This window comes from Silene latifolia, chromosome Y (assembly GCF_048544455.1).
Source record: "Silene latifolia isolate original U9 population chromosome Y, ASM4854445v1, whole genome shotgun sequence".
Classification (NCBI taxonomy): domain Eukaryota; kingdom Viridiplantae; phylum Streptophyta; class Magnoliopsida; order Caryophyllales; family Caryophyllaceae; genus Silene; species Silene latifolia.
The window spans coordinates 154,489,655-154,517,523 of NC_133538.1; the positions used below are offsets into that span (position 1 = coordinate 154,489,655).

The 27,869-nt window shown below is 39.8% G+C and overlaps 1 protein-coding gene and 1 non-coding gene across 2 annotated transcripts; both read left to right on the forward strand.

The window, feature by feature from the left end:
* The first annotated feature begins 325 nt into the window (after nt 1-325).
* LOC141629218 (uncharacterized) lies at nt 326-1,392 on the forward strand. Its single transcript, XM_074442255.1, has 2 exons — nt 326-924; nt 1,023-1,392. The coding sequence occupies exons 1-2, from the start codon at nt 326-328 to the stop codon at nt 1,390-1,392; spliced, it is 969 nt and encodes a 322-aa protein (XP_074298356.1).
* Nucleotides 1,393-25,940: 24,548 nt separating this feature from the next.
* Nucleotides 25,941-26,047, forward strand: LOC141636382 (small nucleolar RNA R71). Its single transcript, XR_012540999.1, has one exon. It is a non-coding gene; the product is annotated as a small nucleolar RNA R71 (small nucleolar RNA).
* Nucleotides 26,048-27,869: the final 1,822 nt, after the last annotated feature.

Genomic DNA, 27,869 nt, shown 5'->3' on the forward strand with positions numbered 1-27,869 from the left:
GGGCATGGGATGGAGCACTGTAGGAAAGGAAACCAGGACTATGTTGCCAAAAAACCAGTCAAACAGGTATGGAGAGTAAAACAAACTGTTGGGGTTCAACCACAGGAGGGCACTATGATTCTGAACAATCCAAAGCCTCAAATGGTGACTGGGATGGTGACGCCACGTAAAAGATTAGTCAGAATGCATAGGCAGGAAGAAGACATGAGTGGATATAGTGGTGATTCCTTTGGAGCTCATTCCTATAAAGAAATATTGACATCTCCTTCATAATTGAATGGTGTTGAAACTGGTAATGGTCATATTCATTCTCCTCCTATACTTAATGGATATAATAGGATTTTGGAATGTGAGAGGAATGAATAGGGTAAATAAGCAAAAGTTCATTAATTTTTTCTTGCAAAATAAGGGAGTAGGGCTATTTGGTTTGTTAGAAACAAAAATCAAAAGCAAGTCTTTCATTAGAACTGTAAATGTTTTTAATAATTGGTGCATTTCTACAAATAATGGGTACCACAATAATGGGAGAATCTGGATTCTTTGGGACCCTAAGATTTTCAGAATTCAGTTTCTTGAATACAATGCTCAATTCATCCATATGAAGGTTGAAGCATTGGTTAGTAGGAGTGTTTTCTTCTTAACCATGATATATGCATTTAATGGTATTCAAGATAGGACCCCTCTATGGGATCATCTAAGGAGGTTTGCTGGTCAAGTAGATGGCCCTTGGGCTATGGCAGGTGACTTCAATTGTGTGTTGTCAGCTTCTGAGAGAGTAGGAGGTAATACTCCTAATGCAGAGATTGAACCATTTAGAGCATGTGTTGCAGATTGTGAAGTAGTGGACATTCCTGCTACAGGCTCATTGTTCACCTGGAATAATAAGAAGCAGCCTGTTGATAGGATTTACAGTAGGCTTGATAGGTTTATGATCAATAAAACTTGGAGTGATAAATTCCAGAATTATATGCGAATTTCCTACCTGAGGGTATGTTTGATCACACTCCCTGCTTGCTTAATAGCTCTACTCAGGTCCAGCAAATTAGAAGCTTCAAGTATTATAATATGTGGGGAAATGCCAAGGACTTTTTGCCTATTATTAAGAGGTGTTGGAGTCAAGGTATTCCTGGATCCCTAATGTTCAGGCTGGCAAAAAATTTGAAGCTCCTGAAGCCTTCTCTGAAAGCCTTAAATAGGGAGAAGTATAGTGATATTGAGCAATCTACCTCAGTGATGAAGAAAAGAGTAGCTGATTTGCAGGAATTGATAGGGAGAGACCCTTCAAATATGGCCCTTATATCTGAGGAGACTGATGCTACTAAAAGATTAAGGGAACTGTCTGAGGCAAGGGACAATTTTTTGGCTCAAAAAGCAAAGATTCAGTGGCTGTAGCAGGGGGATACTAACAGCTCTTATTTTCATGGAGTGCTAAAAAAAAGAAGGAATGGAAATAGAGTTATGCTGATTGAGGATAGGAATGGTAACTCATCTGATACCCCAGACCTGGTGCATAATGCTTTCCTGGATTATTATCAAGCTCTACTGGGTGCTAAGCAGGAGACAAAAAAAGTACACAGGAGGATTATTGACCAAGGACCCAGATGTAATGCTGAACATTATACATTATTGACCAGGCCAGTCTCTGGTAAGGAGATAAGGGATATTGTGTTTGGCATTCCTAACATCAAGTCCCCTGGACCTGATGGCTACACAAGCAAGTTCTTTAAGGATGCGTGGGGTGTAATAGGTGGAGATGTGATTACTATAGTCCAGGATTTCTTTTCCCATAAGAAGCTGCTCAGGAAAATCAATGCTACTACCTTAACTCTTGTCCTTAAATGTGAGAGACCACAAAATGTGCTGCAATTTCGTCTAATAGCATGCTGCAATGTCAAATACAAAATAATCTCTAAGCTGCTTTGTGCTAGACTGGCTGATGTTTTGCCTAGTATCATTGATCAAAATCAAGGAGCATTTGTGCAAAATAGGAGCATCCAGGAGAATATCCTTATCTGTCAAGACCTGATCAGATTGTATGACAGGCCAAATGCTACTCCTCGGTGTATGTTCAAGATAGACCTGCAAAAAGCTTATGACACGGTGGAATGGTCATTTGTTGAACACTTGCTAGATGCTCTTGAGTTCCCTGCTGACTTTAAAGAAATGATAATGCAATGTATAACTAATGCAAGCTTTTCTTTATCCCTGAATGGAGATATGTTTGGGTATTTTCAAGGTAAGAAGGGGCTCAGATAGGGAGACCCTCTTTCCCCTCTGATTTTTATTATATGTATGGAGTACCTAACTAGGACCCTGAAATATGCAGCTGCTAAGTTTGAGTTCAACTACCATCCCCTTTGCAAAGACGTAAGACTAGCAAACCTCATGTTTGCTGATGATGTACTATTATTCAGCAGAGGGGATGCCTACTCTATGATGCTTTTGCTAAGAGCCGTCTCTACCTTCTCCAAAGCATCTAGACTACAGGTGAGTGCTACTAAATCAAATGCATACTTCCAAGGAGTTCCAGAGCACATTAAACAGGATATCTTAAGGGTGTCTGGCTTTGTGGAGGGAATGCTACCATTTAAATAACTCGACATCCCAGTCCCGTTTAATAACTCAGCCACGGGTTCATAAATTCCCAACTTTTCTAATGAAGAAAGACACAAAAAACATGTAGAAGTGACGTCACAGTCCATCAAATGAGTGAAACGAATACAAGCGGGTTAATGAAACTGTTGAGATATTTTATTTAATACGGATTAAATAATAATGGCTGAGACGAATTAAGCGGTTAATTCGTAAAATTGAATATAAGCGTTTTATATTTAATTAAATGTATATTGAATATAATTATACGATATTGTCTTTGTCGGACACGTGTTAAATAATTCAACTAATCCGTGTAATTAGTTGATGCTTTAATATCCGATAACCGATGACAGTTTATAATTAGACCGTGTCATATACACTTAGCGAATCACGAACCGGACCATGAGTTAAAACTAAGAGGAAGTGAAAGCCCACTTCCCCTTGGTAGTCTCGGTTTGGCCGAATTAGGGAGCCATAAGGAGAGCTTTCTCCTTTCACTTGAAACCCAATTCATTTGCAAAAACATTTTAGGGTTTTGGGAATTGTGCCTCCCGAAATTCGGATCTCTCATCCAACACAAACTCACAAAACAATCCCCTCAATATTGCAAGGCAATTAGGGGATTCTCTCTAGCACAAGGGCATTACTCGGACATCTTGGGTGCAACAATTAGGAGGGAATCGCTGTTGATTTCTGTTCTTTACGCCGTGCATCAAAGGACCCGAGGTTGATTTCTATTGCTTAATCGTTTCTTTATGATTTTCGTTTTATGACTATAAACTACATATAAATTTTGCGTTATAATCCTATAAAGAAAGGGTTTTATACGGATCTAACCCTACAAGTGATATTAGAGCGAGGCCACGTAAATTTTTATATGTGTTTTTCATCAAACGATTGTTGAAACGATGAATTTTGGTTAAAAATTTGTCACGGCTGGTTTTTTTTTCTCACGGCACAACAATTTTTTCGGCAATTTTTTTTCTTTTGCTGCGTTTTATTGTTGTTTTGTGCCTTGGGATCCGTGTCTAGTTTACACGGTGATGATTGTTTACTTTTTGATCTTTGCATATTGTCTATGTAATCGATATTCATCGCTATATGTTAAAGATCGGTCAAAATAATTGCATAAAATTTCGTGTGGCAATTTTTTTTGTTTCGGCAAATCTGTTTTTTTTTATGAAAACCGTGTGGCCTTCATGAACACGGCCTGTTTTCTGTTTTTTTTGCATCGTTATGCGTGCCACACAATTTTGTTAGATCGTTCGATCTCTTGTTTTCAATCGTTCTTCACATGTAGCAATTTTAACCGATAATTATTGCTATATGTTGAAGATGTTACAATTGTAGTTTGTTTTCTATACGGATTAGATTAAAATTGCAATTGTGTTTTATCAAACCGTTTTGTTTTGATCTTTTGTTGCTCACGAGTTTGAGCCGTACAATTTTTTTTTTTTTGGCCTTAAAGGCTCTCGGCTTTTCAGCTTTCTATAAAAAAAAAAAAAAAAAAAAAAATTTTTTGGCCCCTGGTACTGTTCACGTACAGCAGTACAGAAGAAAAAAAAAAAAAAAAATTTTTTTTGTTTTTTTTCTTTCGGCCTTTTAATGCATAAAACGGTTTTTATGCTCTCGCTTGTTAGTGAAACGGTTCACCCACGTAAAATAAAGTTACTTTAACATGATTTATTGTAACGGATTATCTCGGATTAAAATTAACTTGACTAAAGCGGTTTTGTCATGTAATTTTAATCATCTTTGGTGGTTTGGATAAAAATTTAACATAATTACGGAATTATGTCACGAATAAATTTAATTTTAGTTGATGCATTTTCATTTATCGTTCTTGTTTATATTTTGAATGTTTTGAATGCCTTTTAATTACGTATTTAATTATTTTGCAAACGGTTGTAACTTAGTGTGGCCTTAGTAGAACGTGTTACCGTAATGATGGAACACGGTCTTGGTTGTATTTTGAGATCTCGTATCTCCATTTTATTTCTTTTAATTACAGTTTTTATTTAGAATGTAAATAGGTTTATATTTGTAAATTTTAATTGTAATTTTTGAGAAGACTAAAGATGGAGATCGGATGATCACTCCCGCTACATGGACAAAGATGGAACACCAAGACAAGCTTTCGGGTCCAACGGTGGATTCCAAAGTTGTATTTTGTTCTTTTTACTAGGATAGGCCACACTAGGAATTTTTATTTACGTATCGCATTCATTTATTTATTTTATTGTAACGATAGTATGCATCATATTCCGCCTAAAAACCAAACCACCTAATTATTGCATGAAAACTGACACATATAGAGGTCACGAGTTAGTTTTCTTTGACATTCGCATGTCACACGATTTTAAGCCATCACCCAAATTAATTCATTCACGCAAACGCTAGTTATTCGTTCACTTAATATGAATTATAATTTAGTTGATGGGATCTTCCTCGTATAAACAAAAATTGAGAATAGTCTTTATAGGTCAAACTCCAATGAGTCCCTTCTTCGTCGGTAGGCATAATATGACCCCTTCTACGTCGGGTAAGTTGGAACCGATTGACCTATTTTATCTCAACACTATGGTCACTCGTACGATCCTGTGACTATGGTGGACTATAGATAGGATTTACGGAAATCTATCGACCAAGAGTTCTTCCGGAAGAATTAGCTAAACAGTTGGCTTATCAATTTACAGAAATTGAGTCTTGGGATCACTTGTATCATTCTTGAGGGAGATCAATTATGCAAGTGCGAGAGTCTACATGTTTAAAATGAATTTTAAATAGACTTAAATCACCTCGATGAGTTGCTTATTTCGTTTTGTTTTTCTTCCTTTTTCAGTGTAGAGCACGAACATTTAAACTGCTAATAACATAATGGCTGGCCGTGAGGACGACCCAATGCCAAGTGTCACATTGGACCGTGAGTCCTGGCTTCGGATCTTCATGGATCGGATGAATCGCCTACTCGATCAAGAATGATGGATCAAACTTCACGGACTGGGAGGCGGCATTACGGAATGCTGCCATTGCTGATGGGAAGCTCAAATATCTGATTGAGCCCATCCCACCAAACCCAGGCCCCACGGCTGAAATTAACGAAATCGACAAGTATAACGATTTCGCCATGGAAGCGGGTGCGGTAAAGAACGTACTTATTTTTGCAATGGAAACCAATTTGCAGAAACGCTTCATAGCTCAAAGTGCAAACAAGATTTTCACTACACTCACTAGGGAATTCTCAAAAGCACCGAGAATCGTGACCTATGAGCTTACCACTCGCTTCTTTGATGCGAGACTCCAGAAGGGCCAACCGGTTAGCCCACACATTCTCAGCATGATTGAGAATGTCGAGAAGCTGGAGACCTTTGATTGTAAGATCAGCGAGAACATTGTTATTGACCGCATACTTCACTCACTCCACGATGGTTATTCGCAATTTAGAGCGAATTACTATATGAATGATTTGAAGAAAACTCCCCATGAACTGCACTCCCTCCTCGTACAGACCGAGAAGGACATGAAGTTCAGTGGAAGCATGAAACAGGACGTTCTCGTTGTGTCAAACAAGGGCAAGGGTAAGGGCAAAGTTCAGCCAGGCCTAACAGTAGGCAAACCGAAGTTTAAGAAGTCGGGATCAGGTAAGAGTGGGCCTGGTGAGGCAAGTAACTCATCACGCGCGACAAAGAGCAAGACCGAAAACATGGAATGCCATCATTGCCACAAGATTGGGCATTGGAGGCGTACATGTCCCGTTTATCATGAGGACATAAAAGCAGGTCGCGTTAAACCTGTTGGTATGTCTTCTCCTTCTACTTTTATTCATATGATTGAGATTAACCACGCAAGTTACGGAACTTGGGTACTTGATACTGGTTGTGGTTCTCATCTGTGTAATCATGTGCAGGGCCTCCGAAATCTCAAGCCTCTCGTAAAGGGTGAGGTTGACCTGCGTGTCGGGAATGGAGCTAGAGTGGCTGCCGTCTCGAGGGGAACATACGTGATCCAGCTTCCTAGCGGATTTGAGTTATCATTATATGATTGCTATTATGTACCCAGTCTTTTCGAAAAACATTATTTCGGTTTACGCACTTGACAAACTTGGTTTTTCATTTGTAATTGAGAATAATACTTGCATTTTCTCTTTACACAATATGATTTATGGCAAGGCAGTCTCCATGAACGGAATTTATGTTTTAGATCGGACCACCGAAATATTACACGTAATGAATAAAAAGTTAAAGGTTGGTGACAAAGATCAAACGTATCTATGGCACTGCCGTATGGGACACATAAATGAGAAACGCGTAAAACAGCTCATTAAACATGGAGCTATCTCGGCCTTTGATTTTCAATCATTTGGCACGTGTGAATCATGTCTCATCGGTAAGATGACTCGTATTTCCTTCAAAGGTGTTGGAATGCGCTGCGACCTATTAGGGCTCATACACACGGATGTATGTGGTCCTATGTCAATCACCGCACGAGAAGGCTATAGGTATTTCATCACTTTCACGGATGATTTAAGTAGATATGGCTATGTCTACTTAATGAAGCACAAAAGTGAATCCTTTGAGAAATTCAAAGAATACCAAAATAGGGTACAGAACCTACTTGGTAGAAAGATAAAAACACTACGTTCAGATCGTGGTGGCGAGTATCTTTCTCACGAGTTTGATCAACACCTTAAAGACGTGGGATCGCCCTACGCTTAACTCCACCGGAACACCTCGGTGAATGGTGTGTCCGAACGGAGAAATCGAACACTACTTGATATGGTTCGATCCATGATGAGTCACACGGTTTTACCCGATTCATTATGGGGTTATGCTCTTTGTCACCGCTCTAATACTTAACCGAAGTCCGTCTAAAGCTCATGACAAGACTCCATATGAACTATGGAAGGGAACGGTCCCTAACTTGTCCTTTATACGGGTTTGGGGCTGCGAGGCTTATGTCAAGTGGAGACCTGAAGATAAGCTCGGCCCGCGATCGGTCAAGACATACTTTATAGGTTATCCTAAAGGAACACGTGGTCATTACTTCTATTCGCCAACCGAACAACGCGTTTTTGTTGCGGCTAGTGCGACATTCTTAGAGAAGGAATTTCTCGAGAATGCAAAGAGTGATAGAACCTTCGACCTGTCGGAGATTCCAGAACCAAACACCGAGCAACCATTGGAGGAACCTATTCCTTCAATCCCGGCTGCGGTGAATATTCCTGAGGAACCTAGGAGGTCGGGAAGAGTCTCTATTCCTCCGCATGAGATACATTGGTATGATCGAGGAACAGGATATAGATGACGTTCTACTCTTAACGAGTAGTGAACCCGCAACCTATAAAGGTGCCATGACTAGTTCTGACTCAAAGCTATGGCTTGAGGCCATGCAATCCGAGATGGACTCCATGTATGAGAACAACGTGTGGGATCTTGTTGACTTACCTGCTAAGGTTCGTCCCCTTCAATGCAAATGGCTTTACAAGATAAAGCATTCTGTGGAAGGTCAACAAGATATCTACAAAGCACGACTAGTTGCTAAAGGTTTCACCCAAGTGCCAGGTTTGCACTACGATGAGATTTTTGCACCCGTAGTCATGTTGCGTTCCATTCGGATTATCTTAGCGATTGCCGCTTTTCATGACTATGAAATTTGGCAAATGGACGTGAAAACCGCCTTCTTAAACGGCTTTTTGGAGGAAGAGTTGTACATGGTACAACCCGAAGGTTTCATCGATCCAAAGACATCCTAAGAAAGTGTGCAAGCTTAAGCGTTCCATTTATGGACTTAAGCAAGCATCAAGGAGTTGGAATCATCGCTTCGACCAAGTGATAAAAGAAAATGGATTTACTCGATCGGTCGAGGAACCATGTCTATATATCAAGTCGAGTGGGAGCAAGATTGTCTTCCTAATATTGTATGTTGACGACATACTCCCGATTGGGAATGATATACCTCTCTTAACTTCGGTGAAAGTATGGTTGAAAAACCATTTCCGGATGAAAGATCTGGGAGAGGCACAAAGAATTCTAGGCATCCGTATCTATCGAGATAGATCACGATGGATGCTATCTCTCGATCGGAGTCTTACATAGACAAAGTCCTAGAGAGATTCAGCATGACTAACTCAAAGAAGGGTTCCTTCCTATGGCTCCAGGGGTGCATTTGAGCAAGTCTCAGGCACCGGAGACACCGGAAGAGAAAGAGCGCATGACACGGATTCCTTATGCTTCGGCTATAGGATCAATCATGTATGCCATGATATGCACACGTCCCGACGTGGCATATGCATTGAGTATGACAAGTCGATTCCAACAAAGATCCAGTGAATCACATTGGTTGGTCATCAAGAACATTCTTAAGTACCTACGGAGGACTAAAGATTGGGCATTGACTTATGGAGGCGATCAAAAGCTATGCGCACCTATTCTGCAGATGCTAGCTTCCAAACGGATCGTGATGACTCGAAATCTCGATGCCTGGATTCGTTTTTACTCTTAATGGCGCTGCGATCACCGGAAGAGTTCGAAACAAATCACAAAGATTCTACGACCGAGTCCGAGTACTATGCCGCGTCCGAAGCTACAAAGGAAGCGATATGGATGCGTCAATTCTTACATGGACTATCCGTAGTGCCTAGTTCGAATGACCCGATCACCATCTATTGCGACAATAGTGGTGCCATCTTCCAAGCTAAGGAGCCAAAGTCTAGCAACAAGTCTAGACATGTACAACGGAAAGCTCATCTAATCCGGGATTACGTGGAGCAAAAGGCAGTAGTGATAGAAAAGATTGCTACAGATGACAACATAGCAGATCCTCTCACTAAAGCATTACGACAAGATAAGCATGAAGGGCACGTTAATTCCATGGGAATTAAACGTGTTCCTAAGTTGTAGTACTCTTTTATGGATTAGATTCATTCGCTTTTGTACTCTATACAACATCATCGTTTTGATATTTTATATATATTTTGTTTTTCATGTGGATTTGTACGACAAATTTTTAACACCACAAAGTGAACTGAACGAACATTATATTTTTCAGTCCTTAATTGCCCACATGAGCTGATAACTCTGGCAATTATTTTGTGACGTTGGTTGACTGACCAATCACAGAGGCGATTTATACGGATATTTCGTAGGACACAATTGTGACATCGACGTGGAGTCCTAAATGTTTTATAACATTCGGTGCCCGGTCGTGGATAGGACTTCCATGGTGATCCTAAGAGTCGATTCTTTTGACTATCGACTGTCTCTTGAGACTAAGGCAGATTTTGGGTGACTTTGGTTTCTTTCTCACGGTCATCCGTAACAGGGGGCCAAGTAGATTGTTTCTGGGTCATTTCATGCTGTGCTTAGATCGGAAGGAGTTCGAGTTGAAGGAAATATTCAGCCTTTATCAGGTACTCGATATTTCTCGGGGCCACTCGAGGAGTCAGAATCGAAATGCATGGCCATGCTCGGATACGGATTCGTTTTATCAGTTAAGTTACTCTCTAGTCGGGGAAACCACTCTAGATCCAAATCGATTGTAAAATACGACCTTTGTGGATCCAGATCTGCAAATTGTTTTACATTGAGTGGGAGAAATTTTAAATGAATATGAGAATCGGTTATCGCACATACACTTGTACGGACAAGTGGGAGTTTGTTGGAGCTGTGTCCTCCAGTTAGTGCGGATAACGTCATTGCACATACACTTGTACGGACAAGTGGGAGCTTGTTGGGGTTGGTGTCCTTAACAGTTAGTGCAAGGACTTATAAATCTCTAAAAGGATCAAAGGGTATACTTTGTATCATAATCAGTTGGTCCACGTTTATCAATAACGGTTGGCTTGCTAGATAAGTTTGACGTTATTGTCATACAGATGGCGGTGATCAACTGGTCCCTAAAAGTCACACCTATAGGATACGTTTTGAGTGATGTGACGGTATGAAAATACAGTCATGTAGATGCCAAATTTGACTAACCAGTTAGTCTGAGTTATTTGACTAATAATTAGTCAAAATGTGATGTTGAGATATTTTATTTAATACGGATTAAATAATAATGGCTGAGACGAATTAAGCGGTTAATTCGTAAAATTGAATATAAGCGTTTTATATTTAATTAAATGTATATTGAATATAATTATACGATATTGTCTTTGTCGGACACGTGTTAAATAATTCAACTAATCCGTGTAATTAGTTGATGCTTTAATATCCGATAACCGATGACAGTTTATAATTAGACCGTGTCATATACACTTAGCGAATCACGAACCGGACCATGAGTTAAAACTAAGAGGAAGTGAAAGCCCACTTCCCCTTGGTAGTCTCGGTTTGGCCGAATTAGGGAGCCATAAGGAGAGCTTTCTCCTTTCACTTGAAACCCAATTCATTTGCAAAAACATTTTAGGGTTTTGGGAATTGTGCCTCCCGAAATTCGGATCTCTCATCCAACACAAACTCACAAAACAATCCCCTCAATATTGCAAGGCAATTAGGGGATTCTCTCTAGCACAAGGGCATTACTCGGACATCTTGGGTGCAACAATTAGGAGGGAATCGCTGTTGATTTCTGTTCTTTACGCCGTGCATCAAAGGACCCGAGGTTGATTTCTATTGCTTAATCGTTTCTTTATGATTTTCGTTTTATGACTATAAACTACATATAAATTTTGCGTTATAATCCTATAAAGAAAGGGTTTTATACGGATCTAACCCTACAGAAACGTACCTGTGGATACTGAGGTAGAGGATCCAATGAAGTATCAGCCGCGAACCTGGCTGCAGTACGTGTAGCAGCTCTAGGACCCACTCCCCTTCCCCTCCCCCCCCCCCCCGGGGAACCTGAAGCAGCGACAACAACGACCCCGGATAGAAGGTGGTCTCTGTACAAGGGCATAAGGCGTGACTGTAACGGATGGTGTCGACACAGCAGGGGTCGACACTGCTATAGGGACAGCGGTAGTGGCAGAAGGAACCGTAGAGGCAGTAATTGTAGCAGGGGTAACAGTAACGGTTGCAGTAACAATGGGGGTGGTGACAGTGGTGGCAGCAGGGACCACCGTCTCAGAGGTAGACGGAGCAGTAGTAGAAGAAGTTGCGAAAATAGTAATACTATCCATCCTAATAATCACAAGCAAAGATCTTAATAAAAAACAATCAATCAAACTCGAATTTGTCCCCTAATGTCAAAATTTCGAAACCCTAATTCGAGAAATCAAGCATAAAAATGCAATTAAACAATATAGAATAGGGGAAAGAACTTACTTGACAAATTACCCAACAAATATTGCAATAAAAATCAATAAATAAAGCACAAGAACGATAGAAATTTTTTTGATTTTTCCGAACCTTAGAACCCTCAAAACTCCAAAAATATGACGAACTTGATGGGGCAAATATGGGGTTTTGATTTAATTGATTATGGGGAATGAAAATGAGTAATTAATTTGGTAGAAAAGGGACGAAAAATGGTGATTTGGGGATGATTGTTGGGGGTTTATCGCATAAAGGGGAAAAAAGAAAGAAGATGGAATGAAAATAAAATAAGGAATTAGAAACTCCCTCGTGTATATCAGGGCATGTTACTCGATCAAGTGATTTGAAACCACTCGATCGAGAGCTTTCCTCAACATTCTGCTCCTTCGAGACCTTCGAAGCTGCTCGATCGAATCCTTCTTCCTTTTCCCTAGATTCTACTCGATCGAGAATATTAAGTTGTTCGATCGAGTACTGTAACTCTCGATCGAGTACAGGACAACTCGATCGAGGACCCCTCAAATTGGACATTTCGATCGAAAACTGGTATTCACTCGATCGAAGGCTCTACCTAGGCAATCTGCTCGATCGAGTTCTGATACCGTCGTTTAGTATCAAAAATAAAATTTATAATCCAAACTACTACTACAAATAGTGGAAGTCAGGGTCGAACCACAAGGAGGCAAGCAGTTTAAAGTTGTCTAATTTCAGTCTAAAGTAACAGTATGAGGGGGGAGGGGGGGGGGGGGGGGTTGATTTGAATGATTCTATAACTAAAGGCAATAAAATTAAAACTAAACTAAAGCAAATAAATGAGCAATTAAAGAAAATAGATGAAATCAAATATTAAAAGGATGCTAAGATGGTCGGTTCACTGTAGTTTCGACGGCAGTATCCTAGGTAAGTCTGAAATAATCACGTAAGACGGGAAAATAAGAAGTCCTCTCGGTCTATTATTAACAGATAGCATCTTTCGATCTAGCTACGGGTCCCTAAGTATCACTAGTACTGGCTCTCGCCCTGAAAAGTGATTCTTAAAAGCCTTAATTTTACCTATCTTTCGATCTCAGTATAATTTAGCCGTTTCAATTGGTAGTTTAATTCCCTCCCCTATCTTTCGATCTAATGGGTCGGTCAATTACTAAATATTCAACTAGTCGCGTGCACTCGATTTATCAAATTAGGCAAATTAATCAACCAAAACGGAGCTGATCTTACGTGAAGCGGTCGATCGACCAACGGGCTCAGTCGATCGACCAAGACCCGAATCAGGTTTACGAAATCTACGCCGCCTACACTACAGGTCCCCTACATCTTAGCACGAAGGGTTTAGCTACTTATGATAGAATTTATAACCACAACGAAATTAACAATTAACGAAATTGGATGCATGATTAAATAAACTAAGCAAATAAGATGCATAAACGAATTAAGGCCTTGGGAAACTACTATATGCAATCTTAATCTATGAATGTATAAAAGCAAACTGAAATCAAGGAATCAGAATTACCGAATGAAAGCAGGGAGAAGAATCCAAAAGCACGAACTTTATTGACGAAAATAAAGCTAATTGTATTGAATGTTTATTAACTAAATTCTAATCTATGAAATCTGATGCTAAAAACTTGATATTGAATCCTAAAGATTTGATGCTTGTTCTGAAACATAGGTTCACGTTATATAGGAGTATAGTGTGACTCTTATTCCTAAAAACCTAATTACAATTTGGCTTCTAACTCTCGTCTTTAATTTGCGTCAGAGTCGCTGTGTGGTCGATCGACCACTAGGACCAGTCGATCGACCAAGCTTCGCTGTACAGTAGCTTCTGATTTGATTTAGGATTCGTGCTCTGGTCGATCGACTAAGGGCATCAGTCGATTGACTGCTTCAACAGGTACTTTGCTCCAAAAGCCTCATAAATTTGTCTTTCAGGCGTTGATACGCGCACCAAGTTCGCTTCCTGAGTCTTTACTTCACGTCAGGTCCTATGCCTTGTACTCGGGGACGGATTCGGCTCATTTTCCGATGCATTCTTCCCATTTCTGCAATATTACACAAACACATGAAAGTAGACGGAAATAGGGAAAATAGTAGCATAAACTACATAATTGAGCTCTGAAATGTGTGTAAAATAGGTTGTAAAACATCATATTTAGGACACGCATCAAACTTCCCCAAACCAAACCCTTGCTTGTCCCCAAGCAAGAACTAGACTCGATCTTAAAGCCTGATGGAACGCATTCATTCACAGAGCTAAATGCAAACTGCAAAGCCTAAACCAGTTTAATGCTAAAAATCAACAATCAATTAGTAATATGAATCATGCAAACGAGTTATGTAGTCGTTAAAAATTGCTGAACTTTAAACTATAGAGACTTATCATATTGGACTCTCACGGGTCGCTCAAATCACACAAATAAGCATAGGTGAATATATGTAAACGATAGAAAGAAGTAATTTTGTAATGACTCTCACCTAACTACGACCTATAAGAACATGCCTGCAATCTAATATGAAAATGATCTCTACAACCGTACATATGCATTCCAACCATTAAAGACCATTGACATATGCCGAGGATACAATTTAGATATGTGAGGTTATGGGTAAGAAGGGGGTAAGACGAATTTGGTAATAGTAGAGTTATAAGCCAAGCTAGTAACTAAGGGAACCAAATTATAATAAATCATTCCAACTTCTTGCTCAAGATTAAACAATAAAATGGTGCTAACAGTAAGCACAAATCTCACATTCTCCATACAAGCTTAATTCCCCAAATGATATTAATCGCAACACGGGAATATAAAATCACCAACTAATGAAGATTCAATCATGTGATTTTTCTTTTTTTCGAATTAGTCGCACCCTAGTCGATCGACCAAGATGTTCGGTCGATCGACCGGTCTTCTACAGTACGAGTTTTTCTTCTTTTTTTTTTCTTTTTTTTCTCATCTTTCCAATATCATCTCAATAAGAGCATATGCAACCAAAAATGAAGTAACAATCCCAAAAACTAAAACTACCAGCTTGACAAGGGCAGGCTAAATATAGGATGTAGTTAATAGGACAAAAAGGCTATTTCTGGTAGTGTGAGGCTTATGGGAAAAATGAATAAAGGGGTGGCCTCTTCCACATGTGTCAACATACCACGAACTGAATGCATACAGGTATTAAGCAGATTAAGTTCATATTTATGCATATTGATATAACATGTCTTCTTATAAGGAGTACTACTCACATTCCTAAATAAACCGGTCATGAATGTCACCAGTTATAAGGCTCTAAAACTCAGAATATAATGTAGTTTGCCAAAAATCTAAGTCAAGTTTTACGATTCAGAGAATAAATTAACAAAAACTCGTAGATATGCAATAAGACTCTACTAATAACATGTTAATGAGCACGGCTTAGGCGTAAACAGATGAAAATGCAATGTCATCATTGAACTACTGCCGTTCCGACTCGACCTATATGCTAAAATAAACGTGCAATTTTTTTTTTGAATTTTTGAAATTTTTTAATTTTTTGGGTTTTCTGTATATAAGAGGAAAATAAACAACAATGCAAGACAAAAATGTAAACGTGAATGCAAAACAGAATGAATGCAACGCAAAACCCTTCCCCAAACCAAATCATACAATGCCCTCATTGTACAAAATCATATGAGAAAATAATCAAGGGAAATGGGAATTTGCGATAATATTAACTAAAAAGACATGAAGGAGACATGGGGAACTCACAAGACTTTAAGCGCAGCAAAAGGAAACCTCCCCAAACCAGCGTGAGCTAGGAGGTTTCAGTAGCCAGCAGTGCTACCATAAGGTACCTGAAAACACAAAAGTACCGCGCATAATTCCGAGAAAACAACTAAGGAACGAGAAATATGTGCAAAAGAATAAGAATAGAAGAAAGGGAATCAGCACGGGAGGTGGTCGATCGACCAAAGGTATCAGTCGATCGACCAGAGCACCTGGGAACAGTGCCTCTGGAATCCTCCGCATCAGTCGATCGACCAGGGGGTCCAGTCGATCGACTGGCATACCTGACGATTCTGCCTCTTTTCTTCGAATTAACTCAATGAATTGAGTTAAGTTGGTCTAATAACCTGCAATTGCACATAAATAAAGCACTCCAAAATTGCGCTACCCAAATGAAAAGTCTATAGTCTAAAAAAAATCCTAAGCAAACCAATTAAAGCGAAGTCTCGCGCAAACCAAAACAATAAATAGTCTAGCAAAAAATAGTAAATAAATTGTTTTAAAAGGATTTGATCAACTAATAGTTGATCAAGAATGGCCACGGAATGGCCCACTTGCTCGGCTTCTGGCTACAAGAAGTAGCCTCTACAGTGCTCATCCTCTCAGCTGCACTCCTAACAACTCCAATATCCGTAGAACTCAACGGATCAACATCTCTAACATCTTCCCAATCACTGACCTCGTCTGGCTCATCAAAGTCCAAATCGGACTCCGTCACTTTGACTGGCTCCTCATCCGTTGCATAGCTCTGACACCCTAGACCGCCTCTCTACACAATGGGCTCTCTCATAACTGGAACAATATGTGGCTCTAAATTCCCCAAACCAGCTCCTGCAATAGTCAAAACAGAAGGATCTTCCTCCAATTTGCTCCCAATCTGGGGCGGAGGTGTTATTGCAGAAATAGGCATAGGGGCAGGCATATCAGGAAACACAACATAAGATTTAACTACATTGCAAGTTACTGGGTACATAGCATCCTTCTTCTTATAGGTCTGGGCAAAAACAATGGAATATTTTCCTACCTTAAAGGTCAATGTCCCTGAGCCAACATCTATAAATGCACTAGCAGTGTGCATAAATGGTCTATCCAAAATGATAGGAATGTGAGCATCCTCGGGTATATCTATCACAATGAAGTCAACTGGGAAAAAGAACTTTCCTATTTGCACAGGTATGTTCTCTAAGACTTCTATAGGTCGGACCGCAAAACGATCAGCCATCTGCACTATCATGTTTGTAATTGCAAACCTAGTCAATCTCAATTTCTTAGCAAGACTCAAAGGCATAACACTAATACTAGCCGCTAGGTCACACAATGCCTTCTCAATAGAAAAGGTGCCAATATTACATGGGACTGAAAAACTACCTGGGTCTTCTAGCTTATGAGGTACAATATGAGTCAAATAGGAAGATGACTCCTCAGTTAGTGCGACAGATTGCATAGTATCAAGTGACTTCTTTTTAGACAACGGCTGCTTCATAAATTTCATATAGGCAGGCACTTGATTAACTAATTCTAGGAAAGGAACTTGCACATTTAAACTACGAATAACATCTTCAAACTTATTCAACGATACCTGTTCCTTTGTCGGCACCAATCTCTCTGAATAAGGGGCTGTAAGAAGCAACTTAGCCCTCTCCTCCAGGTCTCTCATACTGGCATCAATGGACTTAGGCTGAAAGTCCACTACGTTGTCCTTGTTATAGCTCGAACCTTCTTCATACCATCTCAGGAATGAACCATTAACCATCGTAAAATCATACTTTGGAACCGGAACTGACCCATCAGCATTATTATCTTGCCTCAATAATTTCGGAGTCGTCGTACCCCGAAGTAAGTAGTCTCTCAAGTTATCTGGCATTGGCGGACGAAAAGATTCACAATCAGACGTATCTTCAGTCGATCGACCAGGTGTGTCATTCGATCGACCAACTGCACTGTTGCTCAAACCTTCTGTTTTGTTACAGACTCCCCACTGTTCACCAGATGTGGTCGATCGACCAGGTGTGTCAGTCGATCCACTGATGCACCTGCTGATCGTCTTTTTCTTGCTACTGTTCATTCCAGCCTTTTTCTTACTCAGTTTTGCCTCGTCCTTTTCAGTAACATCTTCGACCATAGTGGGCCTATCAAAGGTAGACCCACTCATCAAAGTCATCGCATTTAGAGTCTCTTTTTGATCCGGCTGCGACGGTAATTGCCCCGGAGCTCTAGTTGCACTTTTGCTTGCCAATTGGGCAATTTGGCTCTCCAACATTTTTGTAGAAGTCTCTCTAGCTAGAGACTACTTTTGCAGCAAACCCGAAAAATTCTGAACCATGTTTTTCAATTCGGAAATATCTGAACTTTGAAATTGCTGCTGCTGAGGCACATAGGGAGGCTTTTGATACTGTTGTTGCTGCTTATGAGGGGCGCATAGTTTTGCTGCTGCTGCTGCTGTGGTGGACCTGGATTAAGAACATTCTGGTTAGTCCACCTCAAATTGGGGTGGACATTAGAGGGATCGGGATAAGCACCAGTCTGCCTAAAATGTTGAAAGGCAGCATATGTTTCATTCGAACTAGTACAAAACTCCGAAACATGTCCCTCTCTTCCACATCTTTTGCATGTAAAGGGACCGTCTAAAACTGCATTAACTTTATATATCCCACCTTTTTGGGATCCCCCAAAATCTAACTTGTCGAATCTCGCAGTAAGGGCCTCTATTGTGGCTGTAGTAGGAGATTCAGCTGCTCTTCTCTAATTCCCTCTAGAATTCCCATGCTCAGCTTTATGGGTGGCCATATCTTCAATAATCTTCCACCGCTTAGTCTCTCCACTATTTTCCTGGAATCTGCCATTAGCTGCAGCATCCAGGATAGCCCTCTGATCATCATAAAGCCCATTATGGAATTGATTACACAGAAACCATTGCTCGAACCCATGGTGCGGAATAGATCGCACCAGTCTCTTGAAATGGACTCATGCCTCATGAAAATCCTCATCAGAACCCTGTCTAAAGCTTATGATCTGAGCTCTAATCGCATTGGTCTTCGATGCAGAGAAATATTTTTTATAAAATGCTAGGGCCAGCGAATTCCAATCAGTAATCCTATTAGCAGCTCGATCCAGATCTCGGTACCACTCCCTAGCAACATCACGTAGCGAGAATATAAACATCGTCTCTTTTATCTGGTCCTGGGTCACACCTGCTGGTGGGGGTATGGAACAACAGTAGTCAATGAATATCTCCATATGTTTAGATGCATCTTCATTTGCATCTCCCCTAAATTGGTTTCTCTCAACCAAGTTAATGTAGGACCGTTTCGCTTCGAATTTTCTATCCGTCCCAGCTGGCAACGCGAATCCCTTATAGAGATTCTCAGCTTTTGGCTCGGAGTGACTGGCTATACTTGCTTCTTCAGCCATATCTGGAGATGTAACGATCTCAGCTGAAGAAGTAGAAATAGGAGATGAAGGTGGATCCTCCTCAAATAACTCGTTCTCGTAATAACTGGACAGAGTACTCATCTCTTCCTCTGGCAGCAATACTCTAGATGATCGTCTCAACTCACGCAAAGTCTTCTCGATCTCAGGATCTAACGGTAGTAATTCACCACCCTGTGATCTGTGCATAAGAGGAAACTACAAGTAGAATATGAGAACAGTTTAAGGAACAAATGTCCCTTAAACTAAGAAAAAGACTAAAATAAAAACAACTAAAAATTCAACAATTGCCTCCCCGGCAACGGCGCCAAAATTTGATACCGTCGTTTCGTATCAAAAATAAAATTTATAATCCAAACTACTACTACAAATAGTGGCAGTCAGGGTCGAACCACAAGGAGGCAAGCAATTTAAAGTTGTCTAATTTAAGTCTAAAGTAACAGTTTTTTTTTGGGGGGGGGGGGGTTGATTTGAATGATTCTATAACTAAAGGCAATAAAACTAAAACTAAACTAAAGCAAATAAATGAGCAATTAATGAAAATAGATGAAATCAAATATTAAAAGGATGCTAATATGGGCGGTTCACTGTAGTTTCGACGGCAGTATCCTAGGTAAGTCTGAAATAATCATGTAAGATGGGAAAATAAGAAGTCCTCTCGGTCCATTCTTAACAGGTAGTATCTTTCGATGTAGCTATGGGTCCCTAAGTATCACTAGTACTGGCTCTCGCCCTGAAAAGTGATTCTTAAAAGCTTAAATTTTACCTATCTTTCGATCTCAGTATAATTTAGCCGTTTCAATTGGTAGTCTAATTCCCTCCCCTATCTTTCGATCTAATGGGTCGGTCAATTACTAAATATTCAACTAGTCGCGTGCACTCGATTTATCAAATTAAGCAAATTAATCAACTAAAACGGAGCTGATCTTACGTGAAGCGGTCGATCGACCAACGGGCTCAGTCGATCGACCAAGACCCGAATCAGGTTTACGAAATCTACGCCGCCTACACTACAGGTCCCCTACATCTTAGCACGAAGGGTTTAGCTACTTATGATAGAATTTATAACCACAACGAAATTAACAATTAACGAAATTGGATGCATGATTAAATAAACTAAGCAAATAAGATGCATAAATGAAATAAGGCCTTGGGAAACTACTCTATACAATCTTAATCTATGAATGAATAAAATAAAACTGAAATCAAGGAATCAGAATTACCGAATGAAAGCAGGAAGAAGAATCCGAAAGCACGAACTTTATTGACGAAAATAAAGCTTGTTGTATTGAATGTTTATTAACTAAATTCTAATCTATGAAATCTGATGCTAAAAACTTGATATTGAATCCTAAAGATTCGATGCTTGTTCTGAAACATAGGTTCACGTTATATAGGAGTATAGCGTGACTCTTATTCCTAAAAACCTAATTAAAATTGGGCTTCTAACTCTCGTCTTTAATTTGCGTCAGAGTCGCTGTGTGGTCGATCGACCACTAGGACCAGTCGATCGACCAAGCTTCGCTGTACAGTAGCTTCTGATTTGATTTAGGAATCGTGCTCTGGTCGATCGACTAAGGGCATCAGTCGATCGACTGCTTCAACAGGTACTTTCCTCCAAAAGCCTCGTAAATTTGTCTTTCAGGGCTCGATACGCGCACCAAGTTCGCTTCCTGAGTCTTTACTTCACGTCAGGTCCTATGCCTAGTACTCGGGGACGGATTCGGCTCATTTTTCGCTGCATTTTTCCCATTTCTGCAATATTACACAAAAACACGAAAGTAGACGGAAATAGGGAAAATAGTAGCATAAACTACATAATTGAGCTCTTAAATGGGTGTAAAATAGGGTGTAAAACATCATATTTAGGACACGCATCACGTTCAAAAGTATTCGATCGAGTCTTTTTCCTTTGGTACGCATCCCAATGGAAGCATATCTTCCCTAAACCTGCGTAAAAACATAGAAAATACTTCCCGAAAATACCAAATTCACAGCAGCAGTCTATATTCACTTTTACGCTATGAAAACTAACTAAATTACTCTATTGTCTAAAAGCAAACAAAGTGTCTAACAAAACTTCAAATTACAAAATGTTTTTACAAATGGGACAGCTCCCCGTTTATCTTCCAAAACACTTCAATAGCCCATAGGAGGGCTTCTGATTGGAGGAGGTCCCTACAGCATTGCGGACCATCCTTGTTGATCTCCATGAACTTGAACTGATAGAAGAAGAATAATTTGTGTCCACATACTCCTTTACCTTCTTCTTTTCTTTGTTTCGTCCGTTGTCTTTAGCATCTTCTTTGGCATCATTCCTATCGGTGAGCTTGAATTTCATTGTACTTTTATCAACGGGATCTCCAATGTCCACTCCACCTATACTTGTAACAACAGAAACGGTGGAATGGTCCTTTATATTGCTCTCAATCTGAGGCGGAGGTGTTAATATAGCAGCACAGGATTCAATATTATCTATTGGAGGATCCGTGTCGGGGTCAGTAGAGGGTAGTGCATTGCAGGGATGGACTTGCATAGGAGCCCTGCAAACGTTAGGCTGATAAAAAGTTAACTCCTCGTCACCTACCTGAAAGGTTAGAGTCTTCCCCCCACCATCTATTACTGTGCGAGCGGTAAATAGAAATGGTCTTTCTAGAATAATTGGAGTGTAAGAGTCTTCGGGGATATCCAAGACTATAAAATCAACAAGAATATAGAATTTCCCGATCATTACAGGTATGTCCTCTAAGACACCTAAGGGCTATGATAAAGTACGGTCGGCCATCTGCACAGTCATGCTAGTACAATGAAATTTGGTTAAACCGAGTCTCTTAGCGAGAGACAATGGTAAGACACTCACACTAGCTCCCAAATCACATAATGCATTATCTATTAAATGGGTCCCTATATGGCATGGAATAAAGAAGCTACCCAGGTCAGATAATTTAGGTGGAGTCTTATTTTGAATTAGGGCAGTGCCCGCTTCAGTTAAAGCCACCGTCTCATGATCATTGATATGCCTCTTACGAGTTAATATTTCTTTCATAAATTTCATGTAAGAGGGTACCTGGGTTAGCAGTTCAGCGAAGGGTACATTAACATGAAGACTCTTTAAAATTTCAGCAAACTTACCAAATTGTTGCTCTGCCTTTTTGTTTTGCAATCGTCTCGGGAATGGGACTGTGATGGGAATATCTAGTCCTTCATTTCTTTTTGCCAAAGAATTCTCGTAATCAGCATCAGGTTTACTCGATCGAACATCAATTCCCTTTGATCGAGTAACTTTCTCAACTTTTTCACTCGATCGAGGATCTACAATCACTCGATAGAGAACACCCTTTTCAACAGTTCTCGATCGAATAGTATCACCATTCGATCAAGTAACTTCCACGGCATTTTCCCTCGATCGGCCACCTGGGATCAATCGATCGAGGACTGTCCTTGGACTCAGCATATTTTCGTCAAAGGACGACTGTTCACGTACACTAACAACAATTACCGGGTCTAATTTATCATTTTTAGTCGGTATTTTGGGTCCCTCATAAGAAAGACCGCTCCTCAAATTTATCAGATTTACCATCTCATGATGTTTCTTATCAGGTTGGGACGGTACATGGCCCGGTTGCCGCGAAGATTGATTAGTGGCCAGCTGAGCCACTTGTGATCCAAGTGATTTAATAGCGGCATCCATTGCTAAATCACTCTTTTGCAACTAAATAGTCAATGACTGTATCATCGACTACAACTCGGAGACGTCACTTATGCCACTAGAGGAAGCACCTTGTTGTAGCGATGGAAATTATGGAGGCTTTTAAAAGCCTTGTTGAGCTTTGTGAGGCGGCAGATATGGTTGTTGCTACGGTGGAGCTGTAGGATTTATCACATTTTGACTTGTCCATCTCAAGTTAGGATGGACGCCACTTTGATTATTGTAATAGGAGCCACCTTGCCTGAATTGTAGAAAGGCAAAAACCTGCTCCTTCTTAGCTAGACAATCCACAGCAGTGTGACCATCATTATCACCACATCTTTCACATGAGAGGGTCTCTTGTCTATTCAACAAATGAACCGTCTATTGATCCCCCGTAGCCTGAAACTCAAGTTTATTGAACCTGGCATTCATGGCTTCCAGCTGAGCCACAAGTGCACTATCAACAGAAGAATCTGTTCTAATTCCCCCTCTAGGATTCCCATATTCAGCACAATGGGTCGCCATCTCCTCAATGATTCCCCAACCTTTGTCATCATCAATATTCTTTTGGAACTGACCATTTGATGCAGTATCTAAAATAGCACAGTGGTCATCATATAACCCATTGTAGAATTGGTTACACAAAAACCATTGATCGAAACCGTGATGAGGGACGGACCGCACCAGTTTCTTGAACCGATCCCACGTCTCGTACAAGTTCTCGTCTGGAGTTTGCTTGAAACTTATAATATTTCCCCTCAATTGGTTAGTTCTCTGCGGAGGAAAGTACTTTTTGTAAAAAGCCAGGGCCAGGGTCTCCCAGTTGGTAATCCCAGCTGGAGTCCTGTCAAGATCAATAAGCCACTCTCGGGCTTCATCGGTCAGAGAGATCCTGCGTCACTCCCTTAGTAGCGGGAATGGTAGAATAATAATCTGTGAACACCTCCATGTGCTTTCGTGGGTCCTCACCAGCTACTCCACGGTACAAATTCCTCTCGACCAAATTAATGTAAGATGGCCGGATATCAAATGTACTCCCATCTTCAGTTGCAAGGTTAAAACCTTTAGGAATAGAAGCAGCTGTTGGCTCGGAATGGCTCGCGATATTAGGCATCTTTACAGATTTGGCTGCGGAAATAGAAGTATCTTCTTCAAAAGACTGGTCTTCTGCAAATAGAAAATGTTCAAGATCAGGGTTAAAAGTACTCAAGGCTTCCTTTTGGCGATTCTTTCTCAATAAGCTTTGTCTGTAGCGAAAAGTCCGCTTCGGTTCAGGATAATCTGGTACTAATTCTGACCTATTAGACCTAGGCATAAACAAAACTATAGAAAATAAATAAGAATTCTCTCAAGGAATTAAAAATTTCCTGAGACTGAGACAAACGAAAATAAGTAGATAAATAGGATAATTGTCTCCCTGGCAATGGCGCCAAAATTTAACACGGCTGTCGCAACCCTATCAAAAATAAACCAACCGGCTCAACTAATAAATATAGTAGAGGTAAGTTGGGTATCGTACTCCACAGGGAGGCTATTATATCTACCTACTATCTAAGTCTGTCACGGTAACAATTGGTTGTTTTGATTTGATTTCTAACCAACTAAATGAGATTAAGGTATGAGAAAAGGAGCAATAAGAATAAAGGGAATTAAGTTGTGATCAAATAAGGAGAATAATGCTAGGATGTCGGTTTACCATGGTAATTAGTCAATTCTGTCATAAATAGCTCAGTCGGTCTAATGTGAGAAGGGTAAAGGAAAGGTCCTCTGGGTCCACTTTCTGCCCTAAAATACAACTAACTTAGCTCTCGCCCTCATTAGTGTAGTCTTACTGTTCATAACAGGTTTATTCATTCCAATCTCTCGATCTAGGTCTGAACTTAACCAAATTAACTGAGTTAGAAGCGTGCACTCAACTAAACGATTAAAATTATATTGTTATAAAACAGTTCTCACAATCATACCAAGTAATCTACTTACAACATCATTTATTCACTACCATGGCTCCCCCTAATCCTAACGTAGAGATAATTAGCTACTCATTATATTGAAGAAACAAGCAACAATAGATGTGAAAGCAAGAGACATAATATAGAAATTAAGAGAATAAAATTGCATAAACAAAACTATAAAAAAAATTAAAACAGTAATTATGGAACTAGTAATTAAGAATGCAAAAAATGAAATTGATTAAGTATAGAGAGTAGAGAAAGATTACAAAGTTTAGAATCCGGAACAAGAGCAAGAGCAACGTACGAAGGGAAAGGGAAGAAATAAAGTTTGCTTAAGAGAGTTTCTCAGATTAAAGAGTAATTAAGAGAAAAACCAGAATGATTAAACCTAATTACGTCTTCCCTTAAATAGGGGAGATATTTATTAAAGAAACTAAGATACTAATTAAGGTTAACACGAAATAAAAATCCCATGTAACAAAGCAAAGTACTCGATCGAGCGATTTGAGACTCCTCGATCGAGCACCATTCTAGAAAAAACCACTCGATCGAACAAGTAGGGTCTTCAATCGAGTAAACTCCAAATGCCACATTTCAATCGAGTTCAGCAGGGACACAATCGAGCTTCCTTGACCACCATCCTCACTCGATCGAACAGAAAAGCCTTCGATCGAGCATCCAACTACTGAAACAGCTCGTGTTCTTCACTTGGTTAGCTTCCGAGACTTCTTCACGCTTCCCGAGGCACAATACCTCTGCTCAAAACCTTCCATCTCCATAAATGCATGCTAAAAGGACTGAAAAGGGTACTATTCCACTAATTTCGGGTCCGTTCCTACAATTAAGACAAACCAAACCAAAGTAGCTTATTCAGGGCATTTTGCAATACAAAACTACGAGAATAATATAGAAATGCGTGCATAAGAGCCAAAAAGGACTATATAAAATGCACGTATCAGGAGGCACTATCTTGGTGCACTTGATTCCTTTGTATTTGCTCAATTTCTTTGTGAGAAGATCAAGTTTAGCATTGGTTTCGGCTTTTGAGCTAGAAGAGTTCTCTGGAGGATAGTGGCTACTTCATGTCAACATGTTACCTCTTGACCAATAGTTAGACTCTAAGTCAACCATTTTCTTGATAAGGGCCGAATCCTCTTCATCTCCTAGATGATCAAATCCTTCTCTTGCGGAGGCATTCACCATCTCTTTACTCCTTGGTAGCAATGTTTGAAAGAACGTTTGGGTGATGTACCAAGCCGAAATCCCATGATATGGACAATGTGCAAGGATGTCTTGAAACCTATCCCAAGCTTCCCCTTGAGACTCTCCATCTTCTTGTTGAAAACCAGTTATCTTGTTCCAAATCATAGTGGTCTTGGAGGATGGGTAGTATTTGGCTAGGAAAGCCTTGGCTAGGGCGTCCCATGTGGTGAATCTGGTTGGTGCATGAACGTTTATCCAACGAAACACTTTGTCCCTTAGAGAGAATGGGAACAACATCAATCTCAAAGTATCTTTGGGTACTCCATTGCGCTTCATCATCGCAACCTTGTTCTTGAACTATCTAAGGTGGGCATGTGCTTCTTCATTAATGTGCCCACTAAAGCTATCCTTCTCAATTAGGCCAACTTAGGCGGGATGGATTTCAAAATTGTTGGGGGCTAAGATGCCAAAGTTAATTGGAGCGGAAGTGTCATTGTGGTTTGGATGGTTATGGTCTTGTAAGGCGGCCATTTGTGGATTTATAAGATGTGTATTTGGTGGTGTTTGCGGTGGTGTATTTGGGAGATGGAGATTGTGGAAAGGATTTTCTACGAATTGATCAATGGTGACAGTTGTTTACGCTTGTATAGTGGTTTCTTGGTGCGTTTGGGTGATTGTTGTTTCTCGGTTTGAGGAAGTTTAAGAGGTAATCCGAACCCTTGATAAAGTCCTACTCCGTAAAGCTCGAAAAAGCCTTTCCGGTTCCGGGATACTAAACAAAGGATTCCCATTTCCTCTATTCATACGCTTCAACAAATCGTTAGTCTCCTAGAGTTTTTAGGCACTAGGGATAAGCAAAAAGACAATCACTCTACAAGAAACAAGACAGTACTCAAATAGGCAAACAAAAGACACCAAGACAAAAGCTAAGACTCTTAACTAACTAAGTACAATCTAAAGCCATCCCCGGAACGGCGCCATTTTGATGGCCGGATCTTAGTCGCTGTTTCCGGTATCAAACACAATTTATAAAACCCAATAAAAGTTGTATTTATCGGGGTCGAACCACAAGGATGGAGTGGAGTTGTACTTAATTTGTTTGAATCTAAGTTTAATTAAAAAGCAAGGAAGTTGGTGAAATTAACTAAACTAAAACTAGAGCAATTAGAAACAAGTAGACTAAGATAATGAGATGTAAACAATTGATAAAAACTAGGGTCTTTGGGTTCCCCTATAAGCAAGTTAAGCTAAGTATGGGTATTAATGGATCTTGGGTAATTATTGGCCTAGAAGAACTAATTTCTTAGACTCTCCTAAAGATGGACACAAAATCATCACAAAGCATCTAAATTCATCATAAACACACTATCAAGTATCTATGTAAACTTTCATTCATCAAGATACTAAGCATAAATTGGAGAAAGGCATGAACTTTCATACACACATTTCAACAAACACCTTCTATGCATGTTTAGAAAGACCACACAATTTACCCAATAACAAAACATTAACAACCCATATTCAAAGCCTTAATCCTCACTTAGGTTCCCCAAACCCTTGGGGGTCACTACTCACACATGGTTTTAGGACAAATGTAAACAATTGAAGAAAAACAAGCAAACATGGTAATAGACATGATATTAAATGAAACAACAACTAAAAAGGAAATGGAAATGTAAACAATTGAAGATTTAAACTAAAAAGAGAGCAAATTGTACCAACAAAGAGGAAAGATTGAGTCTTTGATTAATAATTGGAAGAAGTTTTTCAACAATCTTCTATTACAAGCCAAATACCCAAATATAAACTATCCAACTAAACTAGATCTAGTGTAAATTACTAAGTAATTAAGATTTAATTAGGGAAAGATTAAAACTTGGATTAAGGAAACTTGCATAAAATTAGAGAGTTTTCAGATCTAGGGTAATGTGTCTAAAATGAATTAGGGAGGGGGTATTTTCAGTCGAGGTGTCTGAGCCGGCTGAAC